The sequence below is a fragment of the Plectropomus leopardus genome, chromosome 7 (genome assembly GCF_008729295.1).
Source record: "Plectropomus leopardus isolate mb chromosome 7, YSFRI_Pleo_2.0, whole genome shotgun sequence".
In the NCBI taxonomy this organism is placed as follows: Eukaryota; Metazoa; Chordata; class Actinopteri; order Perciformes; family Serranidae; genus Plectropomus; species Plectropomus leopardus.
In genome coordinates this window covers 12,573,554-12,596,295 of record NC_056469.1, presented here as the reverse complement: position 1 = coordinate 12,596,295, position 22,742 = coordinate 12,573,554, and the positions used below count along the sequence as shown (strand labels likewise).

The 22,742-nt window shown below is 41.1% G+C and overlaps 1 protein-coding gene across 3 annotated transcripts in view; it reads left to right on the top strand.

The window, feature by feature from the left end:
- grb10b (growth factor receptor-bound protein 10b) overlaps positions 1-22,742 on the top strand; it is a 77,199-nt gene that overhangs the window by 34,737 nt on the left and 19,720 nt on the right. For all 3 annotated transcript variants that reach the window (XM_042489626.1, XM_042489627.1, XM_042489625.1), the window contains exon 5: positions 2,858-3,002. In XM_042489626.1, coding sequence (XP_042345560.1) covers positions 2,858-3,002 — 145 coding nt within the window. The remainder of the gene's footprint in view (positions 1-2,857; positions 3,003-22,742) is intronic.

Here is a 22,742-nt window from a genome sequence, read left to right as displayed (position 1 = left end):
TGAATGCAAGAAAAAGTATATAAACATATTTTTGGCTGCAGCAGCACAGCATAGTGAGTTCCCACAATGAAAAAACTGGCATTAAGGAAAAACATATAGGTGCTACCATGTTAATGTGACACAAACAGGGTTTGAAAGTTTAAGCCCAAAGGTTTAAGGGAATATACATCAGCCTGTGAATCTTGTTTTGGATGGCAAAGTGCTTTTGATCAAGACATTATTTTTTGTGTCCCAACAGGGGCCATCTCTAAACTTGCTTGTAATGTAACAGAAATATTTGTGGTAATAATAAAAATAGAAAGAAAAAAGTAGTTGTAATATGACAGAAGAGTACAACTACCACCACAGTTAAATAAGTATTTCACTCCTGGAAAGAAGACATTTTCCCAAAACTAGACTGCCTGTTAAGTACAAAGAAATAGTACACACAATAGTACAGTACAGTACAGTATACTGTGCCACACCGGACCAATTAATGCTCCCACTGCTGAGTGACATAATGCAGGCTTGGCTGTTTGACGCAAAAAACAATATGGTGCCTGGCTGGTAACAAACCCTTGAATAACAGTTAAACTATGAGCTAAAATATGTTTCTGAAAACATGTCAGGAGAGAAATAGGCAACAAAGCAACAGCATCATGGCCCATATTTTATCAGTTATGCATAGTTTTACCATTTGATCTCAGTTTCTTTCAGCTTTTGTTTTTTACAGTACAGAAGACAATGTGGTACCTACTTCCTGTTTATAAGTTCTCATATTACAGCCAGACAGTGCAGTAAAAGATGTTTTTCATGACTTTTCAGGTGAGAAATAGGCAATACAGTAACCAAATACTGGTTTATGTTTGATCAGCACTGCCTAGTCCTACCATCAGAAGTTGGTCCAAGTTTGAGAGAACAAGAGAGAGGGGCGGGTCTCTCTCTTGATCTGCTCCTATGCACTTTGTGTCTGTGGTGGTGGGCAATGCAGAACTGTTATCTGTGGTCTGAGCAGCAGATTTGGGAGCTGGTAAGATGGAAGGAAGTTTACCATAGTTAATTTACGCCCACATTGATATGCTACAAAGCTAATTGAGCCAGCAAAGTATCTCTTTAAGTTTTTTTTTGCAAAATGCAAAGCCATCAATAGTCTGTTAATCAAAATGAATCCTTAATTAACAGATATGTAATGAACCTGAGACTATTTTGATGATCCATCAGTCCTCACTTAATTTAATTGATGAATTTGATGTCACTTGAGCTTTAGCAAAATTTTCTGAAATGCAGACCAAACGCACAAATAAACCAAAAAAAAAATGGCAGATTCATTTTTAATGAAAACCGTTGTTCACTGCAGCCGTTCTTGAATGTATTTCACACCTGATTGAAGGGAATTTTAAGTGAAGGGTTCCTCAGTAAAAGGTGCACTTCAGTTGAGTGTTTTACAGTGAAATCAAACACACTTTAGGCACCATATGAATTATAGACCCTTGCAGATAACAATAATACACATAAACCAGCAGTTAAAAAATCTGATTAAGATGTCAGTTGTACTTGAGCACACATACATACCTGCATGAGTGCAACAGAAGTTTGCACTAAACTTTCAGCCAACTCCTTCCAGCCTCATACATTTGCACGCACACACACACACACACACACACACACACACACACACACACACACACACACACATTCAGAGTTCTTTCTTTCTCTCAACACTGGAAAAGAAGCACCTCACTCGACACTATCATTCCTCACCACCCTCTCGATAATTGGGCATAACGTTTCCTCCCCGCTCCCTATCTGTAGCCTTTGAATGACCCGTTCCTCCTTGTCACTCCCTCTTTGTCTCAAACTACACCAGCAGAAGGAGAAAGGTAGAAAACTTCTCATTTATTTTAGTACCAAGTGCAAATGTCTCTCCCAATTTGAGGAGTAGTAACCCATATTCTCCTTGAGGCTGTTATTGTATGCTGTTGAAAAGTGGGTTTTCTCACTCACACATACCCTCAACAGAAGTATGGCTGCATGCACACAGTGCACACAAACACAAAGGCATTCACAGCAGAGCTGGTGTCAGCTCCTATTATTCGCATTTGGAGTGTGTGACAGAAACAGAGGAGGGATGATCAGGTAATGGAGTATTCTGTCTTATGAGCTCTCTCTCTCTCTCTCAAACACACAGAGACTCAGGCCCTGAAGTTCTTATTATTCAGGGTTGACCTCTGGATAACCCTGTTCTCAAGCTCAGATGGGACAACATCAAAAGGCCCGTTCCCTTTTGAACTCACTGGGTTCTACAGAGAGACAGTGTGATAGAGAAAGAGAGAAAGACACTAAGAGAAAGAGTCTTCTTCAGTGATTTCTCTGAGCTAGAATTTCACAAGCTGACCTGCCCATTTAAAAATAAATAAATAAATAAAAAAAAGACTGGATCCTGAAAAGTTCATGATCAGATGTTAAATCCTCATCCCTCTCCCAGGCCACAAGCTTACACTGTATGTGCCTAATTTAAAAACTGCTTTAAAGTCTTGATTTAATATTGATGCGTGATAAATATTGCAGAAAATTAGCTGGCACGCTACGGGGGTCTGTGATTTCCACTTGCTGGGAGACTGTTCATTATGGTGAGATCAGATGGAAACAGACATGAGGCTGGATACTGTACAGGAATGCTTTATTAATTCCAACTCTCTCTCCTGCACACATTTCACATGTGTCAGCGGCTCTCATTTCAAAGTTCTCCCGTTTCACTTTTCAGGAGGCTGTTTCAGGTCACAACCTTAGACTTCAGTTAATGTTTTTATTGGTGAACATGAGCTAAATACTGAAAGCATGTTTTATGACTGTGCCTCTGTCCTTGTTGATTGTCCAGGAGGCTGCAGGAGGAGGAGCAGCAGCTAAGGACATCGTCTCTCCCGGCCATTCCCAACCCCTTTCCCGAGCTCTGCAGTCCGGCGAGCTCTCCTGTCCTTAGTCCCGGGTCTCTACCACCTGGAGAACCCTCCTCTGGCATATATGTAAGTCAAACCCCACAAAAACACTGGATAGCCTAAACTTTCCAGAAACTTTTCAGGAATTAAGGAAATGTAAATTATTCCCAGCAAGGCTCCTGTGGGTTTCATATTTTACTACACATTATAATTTGCTGTGGTTGCATCAGATGCAAAACACTGTCTCCATACGATATGGGCGACCGTGTCAGACCCTTTACCCTTTGGAAAACAGGATGTGAGACATCAGCTGATTTTGATTTACTTTTATGTTGATAACTGAGACATGTGACTCAAGTTACTTGTTTTGAAGGATGCAATGTTTGAGTATCATAAATCAGCTGTATTTAGTGGTCAAGTGTGTCGGACATAAGCGTTTAGGAATTTTCCCTGCTCTACATCTGCCCTGTGTTTTGCTCATCTGAGGCTTGTTGATTGCTTGCACGTGACAGCGATGAACTGTGCGATGCATGTGTGTGCTTAAGAGAGTTTCGGGCTCTGTTTGAGAAGAAAAAGAGCGAGGTGAAGAGTGGAGGAGCAGAGAATGTGTGTGTGTGTGTGTGCGCGCGTGCGTGCGTGCGTGCGTGTGTTTGTGGGTGTGTACCTGCACACATGGCTGCACTCCTGCGAGCCTGTTTGCATTTGTGTGTTCATTTGTTGAAAAGATTTAGAGACCGGTTTGGCTGTTCCTGGAAGTCGGATTCCCCCCATCGTCACTGTTAATGATCTTCACATGGGGCCAGCCAATGTGTGTAACAGTAACATACCAGCTTACAGTAATGTGAGGGCGGACTATTTCTCATAAGTACTCTCCCTGGCTATGATCCTGGCCTGCGCTGGTCACGGCTGTTATGGTACGGGATCATACACTGCAGTTCCAGTTCAGCTGTTTCTCTCCAAAATGAAAGTCTGAGTTTAATATGACCTGCTGTGCCTCCTCAAACGTCAGCTCATAAATCACTGGATGAATTGATAAACCTGTGGCATCCCGTAAATGCTTTAAAAGTTGGGAAGTTGTGGCTTTGAATTACTGTCTGTGACATAAGTATACCTCTAAATGGTTAATGTTGGATGGAGTCTTGAAAGATTAGATTTCACTTTAGTCTTCACAAGTGGGAAAGTTGTTTCTTTCTTTGTGGGGATGTCACAGGCTTGAATTACTAGCTGCGGCATAAATTCAGCACTGCATGGCAAATCACAGTTCATACGGTAAAGAGGTCAAAGATTAATGACTTACTAAGTGGTTATGAGTTTTGCATTAAAAGCCTGTGGCATAACTTTGGCAGGCGTGTCTGGTAAATATTCAGAAACCAATTTATTAGACAGGGTGACCTGCTTGAGACGGGAATGTTGTTGGTTTTTGAATTCCCAGACGGCCTGTTAAGAGGGCAGTATAAACCAGGAAGTGGAGTGGGGGATTTGGGAGTTAGAGATTAGTGGCAGAGGTAAATTTTTTCTGTGATATGATGAAATATCTGTGAAAGAGTGCTGTTTTGAGCTACTCAACTGGCTGTCCTGTTTCCCATTTTGAGACCTTAAGAGAGCAGGAATTAGAGGATTTCTGTCCTAAAAACAAAATGTGTGCACACTAAAACCCCACAAATCAGCATCGTTTCAATATATTATTTTTCAGTTTCTATTTAAGTAAACCCACACTCCACTTTATCTCCACTTTATCTAACATGCACAGTGCTCCTTTTACAATGAAAAGTTTGTTTGCATAACATGAGATAGTTTTGACCAATTTTTAATGAATTTAGATACATTTATAATGCTCATATTAGAAAATAAGAATTTTTGAGTGTAAATTTTTTTTTTTAATCATGAGTTGAAACACTGCCGAACATCTGCTTCAAATGTACCATGATCTGAGCACTGCTTTAAAGGTAAACTGTTTCTAAATATAGGAAAAACAAAGTTTTTACTGGTTTCACTTTGCATGGACCACCAAACTTTTGAAATGTAGAGGGGTAATGCTGAGAAAAAGCTGTGGAAAACTGAATTCCCTTTGTGTGTTTACTCTGCACACACTGTGCTCACACTGGCGTAAACTTGTGTGAGTGTGCTGTGCATCCATCCATGCATATGGGTGTATTTTGTTGTTTAGATGCATGTGTGTGTTTGCGCTCACATCTGCCTGTTTGTCTTTGTGAGTTCTGTAAGCATTGGCAGTGTCTATCCATTGTTGATGGCAATGGAAAGTATGTCTCATTGTGGTTGTTCTTCAGTGGAAATTCAATTCAGCACCTTTCCATTGAAAAGAAGAAAAAAACTCCTGCAGAGCCATCTCATTACACACATGTGCTTTTGGGGTCCAGAAGCATGTGAAACAGTGCTGACGCTGATTTTTTGCACATTCATCCCCAGGTTTAGATACCTGGAGGAGTGGGGATCTGTTTAGGGTTGACAAGTGGGATAATAGGCAGGTCAGTTATTGCTCCCAGCCCACTCCTCAAGACCTGTAACCATAATCATCTCAACCAAATCAGCTCTATTTTTCCCTTTTTTTTGTCTGTCTTTATCTTCATTGTCAGTGTGGCTGTAGCTACCCCTCTCCCTGCCCTCCAAACATTCAGTCCAGCCAGCCAGCCTGCTGGTGAGAAGTTTCTCTGTTTAGTTTACTGAATTTTCCGACCTCCAGGCGCTTTCTGTCAGCATCTCATGCTCCTGTCCCTCTGTTCCTCCTTACCTCACTCCTTGGCCTCTGTGCAGGAGGCATGAGGACGCAGAGCTGGGCTGTCAGGAATCGCTGGGCAAGCTGTTTGACATGGCCATATGACTCCCAATTACCTCACTTTCCCCCACTCTCCTCTCCCTCCTGTCTTTCTCCATTTTCCTCTCTCCTTTTTGTCTTTGTAGTTACACATTCTTAAAGGAGAAAATCAAATCTCAGATAGGGATGCAGTATGTTCAGTGATTTAAATTTAATAGATGTGTTGATTTTTCTGTGGCTGCCCCCTGAAAGTTGGAGTCAGATCATCAGTCAGAGACCTCTCAGTGAATTGAGATACCTCAAGTGGTGCAGTAGGTTGTTTTTTTTTTTTTTTTTTAACTTTTTGGTCCCCAGATGTATCTGCAAAGTGAGCACTCCTCACTTTCCCACTGCTTTTCTGAACAGGCAGCTGTAGACTCAGACCCAGAGTGAGTCTGAGTGAGACAGAGACAGGAAGGAAGAGAGGCTTTTCCCGGTCAGGCTCAGAGATATGGTACGGTACGGTACGGTACGGTACGGTACGGTACGGTACGGTACGATACGATACGATACAATACGATGTACTGGTGAATTTACAGCACACAGCATCTTCATTAGATACAGTCTCTGGCTACTAGTGTTGGCAAAAAATGTTATTGCACATTTTTGATCTGTCATTAGCATAGTTTGCAGGCATTAGCTTGGAGGGCGAACTTGGCTTGTTTACTATATTACATGAATGCCACTTTCACCCTGAAGGTCCCGCTGAAACCTGTTCAAAATCTGAATGGAAAAGAAGGAAAAAATTATTGAATATTTGGATTGAACAGTCAAGTCGGATTCTGCTGATATATAGGGCTGCAGTGATATACTGGTTTTAAGGTATGCAGTGATATGAAAGTTGACAATCATCATAGTGTGCAAATTTGCTTATCAACAGCATTGGAAAAAAAATTGTCTGGACTGAGAATCTCACCTTTATTTAGTCATTTTCAAAAGAGACTTTTTATACATACTTACATTAAAAAATGGTTTAGAGTCTTATTATTTATAGTTGTAAAACATTTGCTCAACCAAAACAAACTGTTCTGTTTTCATTCCTTTCATGGTCATTCTTACTACTAATAATAATAATACTTCTGTATTGCTGAGATACCATGAAATTATATACAGTTATTCTGTGAAAATCTGACCTGTTGCAACCCTACTGACATAATTGTGATTCGGGAAGAGACTGAGGCTATTCTGTACATAAAAACTGTTGCATTTCTGTCGGTACAGGGAGGGGGACCCCTCCTTTGTTGCTACTCCTGAAGTTTCTCCTTTTTTTGGTATCCTGTTTAGGGAATTAAAGCGAGAGTGGTAAATTTGTTAGTTATGACAGTTGGCTATATACATAAAAGTCACTTGACTTGATTTTTCTAGAAATAAAGCATGATTAAGTAATGTAGCCGTTTTTTTACAGTCCTGCAGAGGTTTTCTGACGTGTTGACAGCAGGCGTGTGTGCCAAAGTTAATCATGACGCTGTTGTTGCTGAATAATAGCATCAATGAAATATAGGTCAAATCAGAATCAGTACTTTTTCTTAATTTGGGAGCTACAGGATGATTAAGAACATCAAAGCTGCCATCTATGAGCACTGGCACCAGTCCAGTGTGGTACGTGTGAAAGTGTGCACAGATGGGCACGTATCCTGTGCCTGCTTAGAATTCATACAAACAAAATTTGGGCTTTATGGCTTTCCAGGACTCTATACATTCCACATAGAGCCAACCGGCCAAAAAGCAGGTATTACAACCTGCACTACACTTAAAAAAATACTAGGAGCTTTGCCTGTGTAATCCATGTCGTGCAATGGAAAAACCTATAAGAAGCCTTAACTTCAAGGCAGTTAGGTAGTACATCCATTAATATTCCCTGTCTAGGTTCTCGACAGTCTGTCCTCAGTCGTGCAATAGAAAGTGCTGTTCTGTGCTTACTCGGACACTGTGTTCCCATAGCTGCCCCAGTCAATCTAGTGTGGGAACACTGATTTGATCACTGGGTTGCCAGATCTCGCTGGATTTACTGTGCTTGGACTGGATGTCCTGTAGCTCACAGTGCTCTATGGTATGGCAGAATCCCCACGCCCTGTCTCTGCCTCTCTAGTCTGTGTTTCATTATCTTTCTATTGCTCTGTCTATCTCCGTGTGTCTTGGACTGTATGTCAGTGTTTATCTTTCTGTCTGCCTTCCTCTGTCATCCCTCCACCCTTTTGTCCTTCACTCCGAAACTTTTAGTTCAGCTGAAATTCCTGCTGATCTTATAGGCAGGAGTACTAAGCACTTGTCCTGTAACAAATTAGCGCACTAGATGAGTACTTATTCACATATGATGAAGTAAGAGGCTAAAAATAGTGCATGGTGCCAGACAAGCAGTGGAGGTTGGGTTGGCACTAATAATGTTAGCAAATGAGCTGTTGGTGCTCAGTGCCAGCATCGTTGTAATTGCACAAGTCTGACTAAGATATAATGCAACTGCTTTCGGTATCATGCAAGTTTAAGCAAACTTGCTGGCAATCTGTTTAGCATGAACAAAATAATCACTTATTTTTTCCTCTTTAGGGGAAGTAGGAGACATCTAAGTACAGTATGCAAAATGTTTAGGGTTATGCAAGCATTGCGTCTAATAAAAGCATTAGATATAGAAATGGAAGCAAAATGTACAGAGATACGTGGAGCATGTAATCAGGATGCAAAATGTGCCAAAATATGCATGGAAGCATTTTGAAGATATCTTTTTTGTTGTGATCAAATGTTTATTTAATTTCTGTGCAGAATATAATAATAATTCTTATATACATAGCCACATCTCATCCATGTACATATATTTTACAAATGTTGTGGGTATTGAAACCCCAGGGGTTACCCTTTTGTCTAACCCTTCTCTCCCCTTCCAACCCAGGCTTAGATAGGATTTTGTACACATCTTTTGAACAGTGCATATTTGTAGCAATTTATCTAGGTTGCTCTAATCTTTTATATGTACATGCTTCACATACTAACTGTAAATCACATTATATAATGTCAAATAGATTTTTACATTTTCATACACGTTCTTTTTTTTTCTCTTTAAAGATATTTTTTGGGGCGTTTTTGCCTTTAATTGATAGGACAGCACATGTGTGAAAAAGGGAGAGAGAGAGAGAGGGGATGAAATGCAGCAAAGGGCCGAGGCCGAAATCGAACCCGCGGCTGCTGCGGCGAGGACACAGCCTGTATCCACTGAGCCACCAGGCGCCCCGTTCATACACATTCTTGCATATTTGTTTTGCAATAATGGGAACAGCTATGATACATTTCTCTTTTGCTTTCTGTATTTCATGTTCCACAGGTGGGATTACTTGTTGTGTTTTTCTAAGTATCCTTCTCTGTCTGTTTCATATCTGAAGTTTATTATTGGAATTTGCTGAGCCACAGTATCCCTGAAGCGATCATTAACATTTGCTGTCATGATGGTGATGCTCCCCCAACCCCCCACCCACCCTGTCTCTCTGCTTGACTGTGTCTCCAGTCGAGTAAGCCAGACTTCAAAGCTGTGACACCTACTTATCAAAAAGTATCACAGCTGTACTGTAGTGAAGTCTAATTTATATGATAAACTCATGATGTTAGCAGCTTCCATATCAGTTTTCAGAAATCATGCAACCTGTTTTCAAATGAATCCGAATTTTAAACACCACAGTAAGGTTTGTGTAAGACTGAACATGTTGTAAATTAAGTAGAATAAGTCACACCACAAGCCTATATTCATTTAATCTAGGCATAAAGAAGTAACAGAGCTGTGATGCAGTGTGAGACAGACAGCACGCTGTGTCTCTTTACCTTTCATCTGAAAAATATCATAATCATGACTTCTGATATGCTGCAGAATATGAATGTTGCATAGACTTACTAAGCCAGTCCGCCCCAGCAGCTGAAAGAAATCTGTAGTGAGAAGTAGGCAACATTTTATTGGAGGGAAGTTTCTTTAACATACTCCCCATTTGTGTGCGTCTGTGTCGAGGGAGAAAATGTGATGACTTGTGTTGGTGGCATGATTAGCTCTCACAAGGGTGCCACCTATAGACACCAAGACACCACATAACATCCAAAACTTAAACCTGTAGCAATTAATATTTTGACCAAAACAAGCTCTAAAAACAGCTCTGACAGTTAAATAAAATTGATATGGCAAACATGTCAGTGGCTTATAAACACATCAAAGTAAGTTCAGTATTCACTCCCTTTTAGTTCTGTTTTGGTCTCAACCATTTTGTGAGAAAAATATCTGGTAGGCTTGGGTGGTATGTTTTTCTTTATAGCTTACTTAAATTTCACTGAGGTATGTGGTATATGACTGTATTTGTGTTAAAAAAAAAAAACAAAACAAAAAAAAAACAGGTCCCCCTGCCTAGCTTTTTTAGTCTCTTAAACTCAGCAAATGTGAAGAAAGGAAAAAATCTTTTACCTTTTTTTCCCTACTAAACAGAAACCATACAACTTCTGAATTCTATTATCTCTCCCCCGCTGAACTAAGACTACCTTAATTGCCATGTTAACTCATTGCAACTCAATAGAAACTAAATAAAACTCACCAAAACCATCTTGGCTAGTTCCTGTTCCATCAATCACCAACTCTGGTTTGGTCAAAATGAACCTTAATTCACAGAGATAGATGTGAAAATATGCAACTCTCTGCTGGCAGGCCTCCTAGTCCTGTTGCGTTATCCCCAGCACCCATCCTTCTCATCTCAGGTGCCTCTGCCACCTAGAGACTGACCTCTGATGGCAGATTCTGTGCAGTACGATACGTTACCTCAATACAGAATTTCTGTATCAGTTAAATAGACAGAGGAGTGCCTGTATTTTCAGTGGTATTGAAAATCATACAGCAGGGGTTTGTAAATACACTAGTGTACTGTAATACTTTGATACCGCCCAAGCCTAATATATGGCTCTTAAGCTGCTCATAAATGTTCATTGCCAAATAATGTCTGAAAAGTATAAGCTTTAGCTTCTATGTACCAATGGATTACTGATTCAAGACAGCTTTACACAATGCAAACTTGAAGCAGATATTCTAGTTGCTGAAAATGAGGCAATAGGATTTAAATGAGAAACACCCGCTACATAAAGGATGGGCATCGATCCATCTCTCCTCTCACTCTGTAAACGCTGGAGCACGGCATTCCTTGGCTGCCTCCTTCCTCAGTGTTGGAAATACTCCGGGTCAAAGGGTGGATTTTTCCACTGTAAACGGAAAAGCAGAATGGAATGCTGTCGATGCCCAAACTGTTGGCCCCAATGTGTGGGAACGTCTGTGGGCGCGTGCACGGGTATGTGTATTTAAAAAGGGCGTGTTTGTGAGTAGGTTCAATTTTTGTGTATTGTGCGTGTGTAAGCGTGCACCTAATGTATGTATGTTTGTTTTTACAAGCAGGGATACTTATGTGTGTGCATATGTGAGAGCTTTAGGCTGTGTGTGAGTGTGTGTGTGTGTGTGTGTGTGTGTGTGTGTGAGTGTGTGTTTGTGCGCTCTGCTTCTCATTGTAGTACTGATGTGTTCTGCAGGCTGCACTGTGCGGAGATCAAAGGTGACACAGTGCCAGAAATCTGTTGGCTCACTCTTCCAGCAGCCAGCTTGCTTTTAAATGGATCTTTAAGTGAAATACGGAACACACACACACACACACACACACACACACACACACACACACACACACACACACACCACACACATATAAACTTGCGTAATCACTGGCTGGTCAAGTTTGCTGATGGTGGTGGTGTGTGTGTGTGTGTGTGTGTGTGTGTGTGTGTGTGTGTGTGTGTGTGTGTGATTTTTACTGTTTATGCCACTTGGATTGTTTATGTCTTGGTGATTATTTGTAACTGATGTGAATATAAATAATGTGCTCAAACTGGATGTTTTATTGAGCATGTGCGTGCGTGCATCCATGTGTGTATATTTGATGCCTGCCTGCTGGCCTCATTCTTCCTGACATTACATTTAGTCTCTGAGCCCAAGGCACACACACACACACACACACACAGTCACACTTACACACAGAGACAGAGACAAACAGACACACACACACACACACACACACACACACACACACACGCACTTGCATGTTATTTGATGCTCTGTGTGGCAGAGGTAAAAAGAGCATGCAGGCAGTACAGTGACCCTTTGTCAGCATGCACGTCCCTGCTCTCTTTCGCTTTCTCAAGCCGACATATATCAACATATACTCATATTGCATTAAGTGACTTAAGTGGATTTTCAGCATTTTGTGCTGTTAAATACAAATTATTTGGCTGCTGCTGGAACAAATGCTACCTGGAGAAGAGACAGGCAGGTTGTGGTCGAGTCTGGAACATCTCATGTGTCAGGGCCATATTTATCCCCTGCTGCTAAATGGAAACATGCCTCGACCTGATACTGCCACACACACACACAAACAGGCACACACATATGTACATGGCTTGTTGCTGAATATTAAAGTAGGCTGGTGTGATTAGTCTGAGTAATGGCTCAGTTTAGATAAATCAAACTTTAAAGCTGGCACTGGACAAAGCTACTTAGGAGCAGATCACCATCTCATTGCTCATGTGTGTGCATTTAGTATATTACCAAGGGCAGTGCTTGTGAAATGTACCAAGACCTAGACAATGTCAGAAAAACGAAAGTCCCACCAAAATCAAGAATATCCTAAAGGAACTTACTTCGTGCGCTGCTCATGCATTGACACAAATGGTTAAAATTATGCTATTACATGCTAAATTAATTTACACACTTTCAGCAAAAATAGGTCAGTGTCACTGCAACCACCAAGCCATCTGCAGGCAACATGCACTGCCTACACTGTAGCAGAAAATTGCATGCAATGAATGCCCCATGATAGCCTTGAGCCAGTGAAAAAGCAGCGGGGTATACACATAAAATAAATTCCAGGTGCAAAATTGAACAATCGATTTCTAACAGGTAGCAGAAAGTGACTTCAGCTATAGGCTGCAACATATCACGAGCACTATGGAATCAAAATATAGCCTTGCCAAACCAACAAAAAACAATATCCAACCCTATCTAAAAACCACAATCATAGTCGTGTTCAAGTGTTCAAGTGTTTCAAGTGTGAGGAAACATCATTTCCAAACTTCTTTTGGAGTATCATCACCTTAAAGCCCATGGGAAACCAGGCAAGTCCATAAGATAGCTTAAATAATGCTTTACAATCAATAAAGACACGAAGATGGACTGACAGAAAGATACAGCAGATACAGCATCAAATTATGTCATCACAGTTCATTTTTTAATGATAGATTAATCAGGGAATCCTATTCAGAGCATTTTAAAGTGTTCATTGGCAGGAAGCCACGGAACCTTAAATATTAGAAAATGGGCAATAATTCATTTTCAACTTCATCTGTTTTTGTTTAGACTAAGCTACATAAAATGAATGCATTTCAGTAGGAATTTGACTGGACCACCCAGGCACTGGGGATGATGCACCTTTAATGGTCTATTCCTCACTCCCATGTCCCAGAGGGGTGGGTAGTGTAAGATTAGAAGCCACAACTTTCACCCAGCTAACAGGGCAAGATCCCATTACTCCTGCAGCTAATGGGAATCCCTGATGGGGTTAGCACTCTCCTCTGTCTCTGTCTCTATATGTTAGGTTGTCGGACTATCAAAGGTGTGCGCTCTTGCATTTATTTGGAATCTACTGACTGTGCAAAACATTGTCCAAACAAAAAACCCAATCATTTTACTCATTTGATGATGCCATTTAAATTTCATGATACAGTCTGACAAACTTTGCACCAAGTTTTTTTTTTAATAACACAAGTGGCCTCCTTCTTGTAGCAAAAGATTTTGAGGGTGCGTTTTGTGTTCATATGAGCCTGATCACAGGTGTATACGCATGCATCAAGGTTCATGTGTGTCCATGTGTCTCACAAAGAGAGCAGTGTCTTGCTGCCTGTAGGCATTTCATCTGGCCAAAGCTGAAGAGAGCTGTTGGACTCATGTAGGTCATGGAGACTGCATCTCTCTCTCTCTCTCTCTGCCTCTCTGTCCTCTGTCTCTTCCTCTGTGTGTCTCTCTCTCTTTCTCTCTCTCTCTCATAGGAAAAGTAGGACAGCTCAGATTTCTGAAGCCGCTGCTGTGAAAAGGCAGAAAAAGAGGGAAGAAAGAGGAGTAAGCAGAAAAAGATTGGAAAACGAGAAACTGACAACTGCTAAATGCAGTGATAATTTGATTTGTTGGTGTTATGGAACTTTTAAAAATAGGTATGTCAGTAAGTTACGTGATGCATTTTAATTAGATTATTTCATTACTGAATTGCTCCTCTTGCATGCACCACAACAAACTGCATTATCTGCTTAACTGTTCATTCATTTTCAGAAGTTTGAAAGTACTTGTGTGTAATTTATTTAACAAATTCATTGGATAGCTATTTAAATAATCTATTCTTGAATATCAGGTTAAAGAGACAGCACAAGATACAAAGCTGGCTTAGGAGACAACTGGGAAAAGTGAAGGAATATGCTACTTTGTTTTCATGTTTTAATATAGTATGTTTTGTCCACTTACTTGAATTAATAGAATAATAGAAGGTGATGGTCATTTTTATTTCAAGATTTAAAACAGAAGACAAGAGAAGGAGGGGCATAGAATAATGTTAAAATGTATCTTTGGCCATAAGTCTTCAAAGTTTTGATGTCAAAGAACAAGTTTGGTTGCTTCAAAGCCCCCTTCAGACACATTTGGAGACAAAAACAGACAGGCGACCTGACTCAAAGAGCTCAGCTTTGGGATTTGTTTTAGTAGAGAGAGAAAGAGAGAGGGAGAGACAGAACTGTGACGCTGTGATCTTGGCATCTCCAGAGAAAACTCTCTGTTACTGGGGACAGTTTGTACAGAACTGTGGCACATACTGTGATTTCCTCTGAATGGGAAATGATTGTTTGTAGTTGTCTGTGATGCTGGTAGGCCTCTTTTTACACTCATGGGACACAAGAACCTGTAAATTTTTTCCAGTCATACTAATGTCTGTCTTTCTTTTACCTTTTGGACTTGTATTAATACTGTTATTCTTTTTATTTGATCTTCATCATCATTCAGTCACAGAATTATTACAGGGCTCGACACTAACTTTCAAAAGTGGTTGCCAGACTGGCAACCAGGCATCAGCTTTTGGCTGAAATATGGCTTTCATTTTTAGTCACTTTATGTTCTTAGTAGTTAAGATACTATGCAGTTACATGTGAGCTTAATAATGAAAATGTGATGTTAAAGAATCTTTAAAAGCTAAACTACATTTTTGCCAGAGAGCAACAGAGATTCAGATAGAGGCTTTTAGCGTCTTTGAGATTAACTCATAATTCTGTGTTCATCAAACATCAAACACTTTTGTTGTTAGTAACAAAGAATGATCATATGACATATTTTATAAACTCATGGTTACAGACAAAAAACCTGTTAAAAGTGGCAAATACTTGCATGTTTCTTTACCCCATACCAGGAATGATAATAATAATGATAATAATAATAATAATACATAACTATATAACATACTAAGATTAGACCTACAAAGTGTTATTGAAACTAAGCCTATAATTATAGAGCACAATTACCAAATGTAAACAGCTTAGACTGAACATAATTTAAACACCGTTTGGTTGAAAGACATAAACCGGACCTGAGCGAACAGTTTGTGGAAATATCAGAAATCTTACACCATCAAATATTAAGCTGACCATCAGTTTAATGGAGCTGGTGTGCACTGTCTCTACGGGAGGTGACTGAACCATCAGATTAACTATAGCTCAGCAGGCTGTTCTTAAATCTGACAGTTTAGCGCAAACATCCCTGAAAAACATAAACAGCAATGTTTACTGTGTTAGTTTCTCAAACACAATGTCCAGGCTAGCTAGAATCATTGCCTATTCACAACCTAGCAATTATTACTGTCAAGTCCCATAATGGAACTAGTTACTTGAGAACACAAATTTTCTGCTGCAATTTAAAAGTTTTGATAAATATATATGAGCAGCCGAATCTCTCGTGAGGTAGTCATTGGTAGTCTAACCTTGCCCTGAGGCCACCGTGCAAGAGCGCCAACGCTTGCCACTCAACCAGTGGACCATTTCCAGTATATTGACAAAATCATGCCAATGATGTCATCCTTTGTTTGCCCAATCACAATTCCCCTGTCCCATCCTCATGCCCTCCTGCTGTAGTTGAACAATGGCTCCAAATCTGCAGTGGTCTGAAAGGACATTCGCTGCCTGGGGTTTGCTGGCAATCGGCCGTGGTACACAATTAAGCATCCGCCGCCACTTTTACTCCTGTTGGTAAAATATTTGGCTCCATGCGGGGTGTCTCTCAGCAGGTAGTCACAGTAAATAGGGGAGAGATTGTTCTTACATCATCCAAACCCAGTCCTGACAGCCCTCAGGAAGTGTGTTGCCACACACTGTGCATGTGCACACCTAAATTAAGTAAACAAGGATACGTTTTACCTCTCAAGCAACTGGTAATAACATAACATTCAAATGAAACACAAATAAATCACATGGATGACAGGGTGGCTGCGTAAGAATGTTTCCATTGAAATATCTTGAAATTGTCTGATTCTGCTCTGAACAAACCAATAATGGATAAGATAAAAAAAAACAGGTCACTGGGCCATTAAAAGTATTGTAGCAAGAGTAAAGGCCTTTACGCACCACACACACGCACATTTTGTATCAAAACTATTTATACTGCATTCAGTGTGAATAATTAACAGTTGCAACACTTCAATAAAAGGTTGTCAGATAGATTTGACTTACAGCAGTGTCTGGCATTATGAGGTAAGGTATGGTACAGCCTAAGCTACCTTAAGCTATTTTTTTTAGTTTCCTTTTATCTAAATGCTTGGACTGAATTTGCATTCTGGTAAGCAGTTATGCAGTATATATGTCTAGGGCTTTTACTGTGAAAGGTAAGAACGGAGGTCTTTGTAGAGTTTGAATGGGGTTTCACATTTGTCGTCCTGGTTCAGACTATGGGACCTCTGTGTTGTTGTTTTGTAACTCTCCTAAGTATAGGCACAACAGGATTGGCTAATGCCTTTTTCGTTGTGTGAAAGCTCAAAAATTGACCTCGTTCAGGGAAAAGTGACCTTGCATTTTCACTTTATGATATTTCTGGAACATGTGAAAGTGTGTGAAAAAAGAACAACAGCTCAAAAAAAGATATTGAAATGAATCTAACAAAAACCACCCCTGGTGTGTAAAGGCCTTGAAAGACTTGAACATTGGTTACACACATCCCAGAACTTCCCATCTTTGGTTTAGCACTTAATATTTTCAAGAAATACAATATGCGCTGCAACCACTGTTGAACTTCAGACAGACCTTTGACCTTGCTCCCACCCTCAGACTCATAATATTTGCCTGTTGTAATAGATGCAGTGTATATATATATATATATATATATATATATATATATATATATATATATATATATATAAATATTTTTTGTGGCTTGTCCAAAAGTCTGACCTAAATTCCTGCTACCTGACCTGCATTGCTAATTAAATTTGACCCAGCTCAGCTCCAAATTCATCCAACCTTCAACTTGAACAGTCTTAATACCCAGAGTGGGTGTTAAGACTCCATTATTTACAGACAGAGGAGGCTCTGTGGGACAACTAACTACCCCATATACAGTGTATGGTTTGATGCATGGCTGCACAGTGGCAGAGATGGCAGTCCGCCACTCTTTCTAGTATTGTCAGTGTGCACTGGGAGTCCTTTCCTCCTACGTTTCCCTCCATACATCTCTATGTATACCATCCCTCCATCTTTCCCCCCTCCTCCCTTTTCCCTCTTTCCTCCCTCGGGTCCCCTGCCCACTAAATCCCTTTCTGCCTTCTTTTGCTTCGCTGAGCCCAGATAGGCCTCTATGTCTTGGGTCTTAATTTGACGCGGTAATTGGACGACAAGGGGCAGTTCACCGTCCCTTCCTCATGAGTCAGCAGAGTTTTCTTGGCTAGTGCCTCCCACTACTGCTGACTACAGGCGCTGAGCGGGGACCGCCAATTGTCCGAGGCCCATTCAGGTTTTTGTGTCTCCATCTCATCATCCGGACGTCAGCTTCCAGGGGCGGCCGAGACCACACACAGCACCACATTACAGTCAGAGGGGCTTTATAGAGAGCACTTGTTAATGGGAATATGAAGCTGGGGTGGGTCGTGTGAGCCAAATCAGCTTATCAATGGCTACAGTTCTTTTTTGGCAACACTAACTGGGGTTTTGTAGGACGGAGACAGAGCAGATATAGCTAAATGTTGACAGTGGAGGGGTTTGTCTTGGCAAGACTTATGACCGTATAAAAGCCAGCATCTTGTAAGTTTTGATACACAGGACACGTTATGTGATAAAACTCTTAAACCTTGGCAATGCAACACTGGATTTCACTGTAAAGATAAATAAATGAAGTCATCTGAAACTAGACAAAATGTTGTGTTTATGTGGATTTTTGGCTCTTGACACAACTGGGAATGTTTCTATATAAAGAAATAATAGTTTGTAGCTTTTCTCTGATTTGGTTCTGTTGGAATAATCAATAATGTAATGTTTCATACCCTCCATTTTCTTTTTCTTTTTTTATTCCAAAAACTATATCCTGCTTCCTGCTCATAGAATCAAGTCTTTCTCCTGGGATTGTTCACATGAATAAATCTTAAAACTGCCATTAACCATTATCATACCTTGTCAATCTCTTCTAAAATCATCATTTTATGAGTAACCCCTTCATTAATGGGTCAAAAGAGTGCAGCTTATGAGCTCTTAGAAAACAGTAAGCAAGTCTTTTTTGCTCCAAATTTTTGCCAACAAGCATTGTTGATCACATGTTGAGGTTATAGGTGGCTACGGTTCGTTTAAGGACAGCGGTTAAGGGTAGCGTAGGCCATAATTGCACACAGCTTGAAGGCTGAACTCAGGGCAAAAAAGTCCCGTTGCGTGTTAATTGGAAAGAATTTCCTTGTTGCTTCGATATTCCAGGAGGAGTTGACATCAGGGTTGAATTTACATATGAATATTTGGTGTGACTAGACATTGTGTTTAGTCACTAGATGTTTAGATTTTTTTCATGATGCTTAGCCTTTTTTGTTTGACAAAGCTTGACTTCTCTCTCCTGTGTGCAGCTGTCATCCAGGTTGCATGCCTTTTTTTTCACCTGCTCCACAACGTTGCCCACATGTAATGGATCCTAATGTGCGTGCAGGATCGTATGCCTAATGGCTAATAGTCTTTCAGATTTGTAATCTGCCGCAGTAACTCCTATCTGATGTAATGGCTTGTAATTCGTACATAATACCAGTGGAGCTATTTATAGACCAGCAGCCAATTCTCAAAGAGATGGATGTGTGTATGCGTGTGAGCTGCTGGGCATGCACACACACGCTTGTGTACATACTTCAGTTTGCACAAAGTGTGTTCTCATACAGTGCAGTTTACTTTCTCTTTGTTTGAGTCTGTCTAGTTTCTGTCTAGTTTCTGTCTAGCTTCGTCTTTATGGCTCTGTGTGTGTGTGTGTGTGTGTGTGTGTGTGTGTGTGTGTGTGTGTGTGTGTGTGTGTGCGTGTGTGCGTGTGCGTGCGTGCACGCAGATACTGTGCTACACACAACATGTCTATGTGTTTAGCAATGTGTGTCTTCGTATGTATATCTCAGGACATGTATGTGTAAGCGAGCACATCTGGGTGCCTGTGTGTCTGATGCAGTGTGTGTGTGTGTGTGCGTGTGTGTGTGCGTGTGTGTGTGTGTGGGTGTGTGTGTGTGTGTTGCCCTGAGCTCTCAGTCTCTCCCTGGGGGATTACATCACAGAGCAGTTATCAGACCTGAGTCATCAGAGAGGTTGAGAGGCCCCCCTCTCATCTGCTCCTTCATCTAAATGAGGACACACTTAAAAGCATTAGAAGATAGAGTTTTCTTTCTCTTTATTTCTTTCTTTCTTTCACCAATGCACATGCTCACACACATAAGCACACACACACACACACACACGTATTGGTGATTGGAGGTTGGTTTTTATGAAGTTGATTGGAGAGGCACTTTTTCTGTTGGTGTTTTATTAAACAGCGTCAAGAGTGTCTTTCTTTCTTTCTTTCTTTCTTTCTTTCTTTTTCTTTCTTTCTTTTTTTCTTTCTTTCTTTTCTCTTCTCTCTTTCTTTCTTTCTTTCTCACCTTTGGCTACCTCCTTTTCTACCCGCATGTCTATTCTTTGCCTTTAAGAAGAAGACAAGAAGTAGAGTAGGTCAGTTGAAATGTGTCAGTCCACTGTCATCTCCGCCTGCCTCCTCATTCCTTCCACTCACGAGGCAGTCTTATGGCATTGCCACTTGGTAAGATAAGATTTCCACAGCTAATGATGGATCGGCTCCCGCCCAAACTAGTCTACATTTGGTCATTGGCTTTGAAGTCACACACTCTCTCAGCTGATCAGTATCCTCTGACTGTTAAAATCACCGGTCACAGTTAAAGACGTAGATGAGGTGATCTTTTTAATGTCACAAGGAGATACTTTTCTAATGATTCATGCTGCTCCAGCAGATGCTGGTTATTATTAGCACTACTTAGTAGTACTTAGTACTACTACCTACTGTACTGAAGAGTTTAGCCTTATGTTTTTTTTTCCAACCATGCTTTCACGCACCATGTTCACACAATTTAGTCTTTGTTTTGTCACACACACACACACACATCCTTTTGCAACAAATAACCCTAAATGTGTCTCTGATGCCCACTTTGTTGTGGACGAACACTAATGTCTGACATGTGACTGTGTCAGTTTTCACTAAAGCCCAGGCTGGAAAGTATAACTACTTCATATTTAATCCTAGAATCCTTTTTTACATTTGTGTAATTTGTATTTTTTTAACATATTACTCCAGTTTTGGAGCCAGAAGCGATCATATTTGGGCCAGAGGGTGTAGCTGTGGAGGAGTGAGGGGGATTATGACTCACAGACTGTACCAATACCTCGCAGACAGCCTGTCACTCAAGGAAGCCCGCACCTAATTAAAAGTATTTTTAAGCTTTAATAATGTAAATGGGTGAGGTCAATATAAAGTCAACCCTATACAGTTGTGGTAAAGGGGGAAATTGGCCGTTGAGGCCGAAACCTTTTTTGTACCAGGCTGTTGTACCAAAAACATGTTTATTTCTACTGTAAAGTCAGATAGTTTAACATGGGATTCTGTGGGGATTGCCTCACTCTTAGAGCCAGCCTCAAGTGGCCATTTGAGAAACCGCAGGTTTTGGCACTCCTGCATTGACTTCAATTTTCAGGAGCAGAGCTAACCACTTGGTGCAGTCATATACATGCTTAAACGATGCCTGTAGCTGCCAATGTGCTAATAGTAAATACATGACTTAAAGCCTGAGCCTGATTTTCTGCTCCCACGCTCCTCGCCCCCCAGTATTGTGAGAATCTAGCTGCTGTGCAAGGAAACCAGATCCCACCCCAGTCTGCGGACTCACTTTGACTAACCAGTAAGAGCTGCTAGTTCAGTAATAAGATGGTGATCCCTCACTGGCTTCCCAGTAACCATCACTGCCATACTGAACCTGTTGCGTTTACCCTTATGCTACCCACACACCAGCAAAAATGTTATTGACATAATACAAATTAATGACTTGTTGGTATCTACCTTATAAAACAGCATCAAATTAGTTAACAAAACATCTTGATCATGAGTTAAACAAACCTGTAGGGCTTGAAACCTGCCTTTGCCAGACTTTGGACTGGCAAAACTTGACTCTGGGTTGTGGCAAAACAAACACTTGACCCCACCTCTGGATTAGGATAATCCTGTAGATATTATGTTGAATAAGAACCTATGCTGAACCTGTCATTGTTGGATTATCAGATGTCCTCTAGACATCATGGCAAAAGGTCGAGCATACCTCCAAAACCTTTTGACCAATTTCAACTCAGTTCCTATGACAAATGGTTTTGGGTTTATGGACTGATTCAACAACTCTTATAATTGCAGCATGTGTGTGTAAAAACCTGTATTGCAGCATGTGATGTGTGCAGCCTTCTTGGGGCTTTCCCCTCTGGCTGACTAAGTGTGACGTAGAAGAGGGTGTGAGTCCTGGTCTGTGTGAGTGTAGTGGGAGGGAGGGGATGGGAAAGACAGCTGTGCAGGCTAGATATGTAGTTAACAGTAGGAAGCATTCATACTACACATTCTGCTGCAGTGTGTCACCAGACTCTCTCTCTCTCTCTCTCTCTCTCTCTCTCTCTCTCTCTCTCTCTCTTCTCTCTCTCTCTCTCTCTCTCTCTCTCTCTCTCTCTCTCTCTCTCTCTCTCTCTCTCTCTCTCTCTCTCTCTCTCTCTCTCTCTCTCTCTCTCTCTCTCTCTCTCCTCTCTCTCTCTCTCTCTCTCTCTCTCTCTCTCTCTCTCTCTTCTCTCTCTCTCTTCTCTCTCTCTCTCTCTCTCTCTCTCTCTCTCTCTTTTCTCCCTCTCTCCCTCACTTCTCTCTGCGTCCCACTCTTTTTCCCCTCACTTCTCCGGTCTGTCTGTCTCCTGTTACTCCCACACACACACCACACATACATGCTTGTGTGCATGTGCACAGTGTGTGTGTCATACACACACACACACACACACACACACACGCACACGCGCACGCATTTTTTCTCTCTCTGTCCCCTCCCCCAGCCACAGACCCCCCCCCCCCCCCCCCCCTCCCTCCCTAAAGTTTCCCGCTATAGTAACTGAAGTCGTATCTCAATGACTGCTGCCACTTTTACCACCATTTCCTCCTTCCTTCAGTGGAACTGTGCTTATTCCTGGATTACACCTCACCCACACTTGTGCAAACACACACCCTCTTTTTCCCGGGAAAAAAAAACTAGGGAAAACAAGAAGAAGTTGCTTCAAGGACAACATAAAGCTGTTCTCACTCTCCCAGACGGGGTGTGTCAAGGCTTTTGTCTGTCTGATGCCGTATTAAATATCTGAGTTAAAAGGAGGGGTGGGGGGCT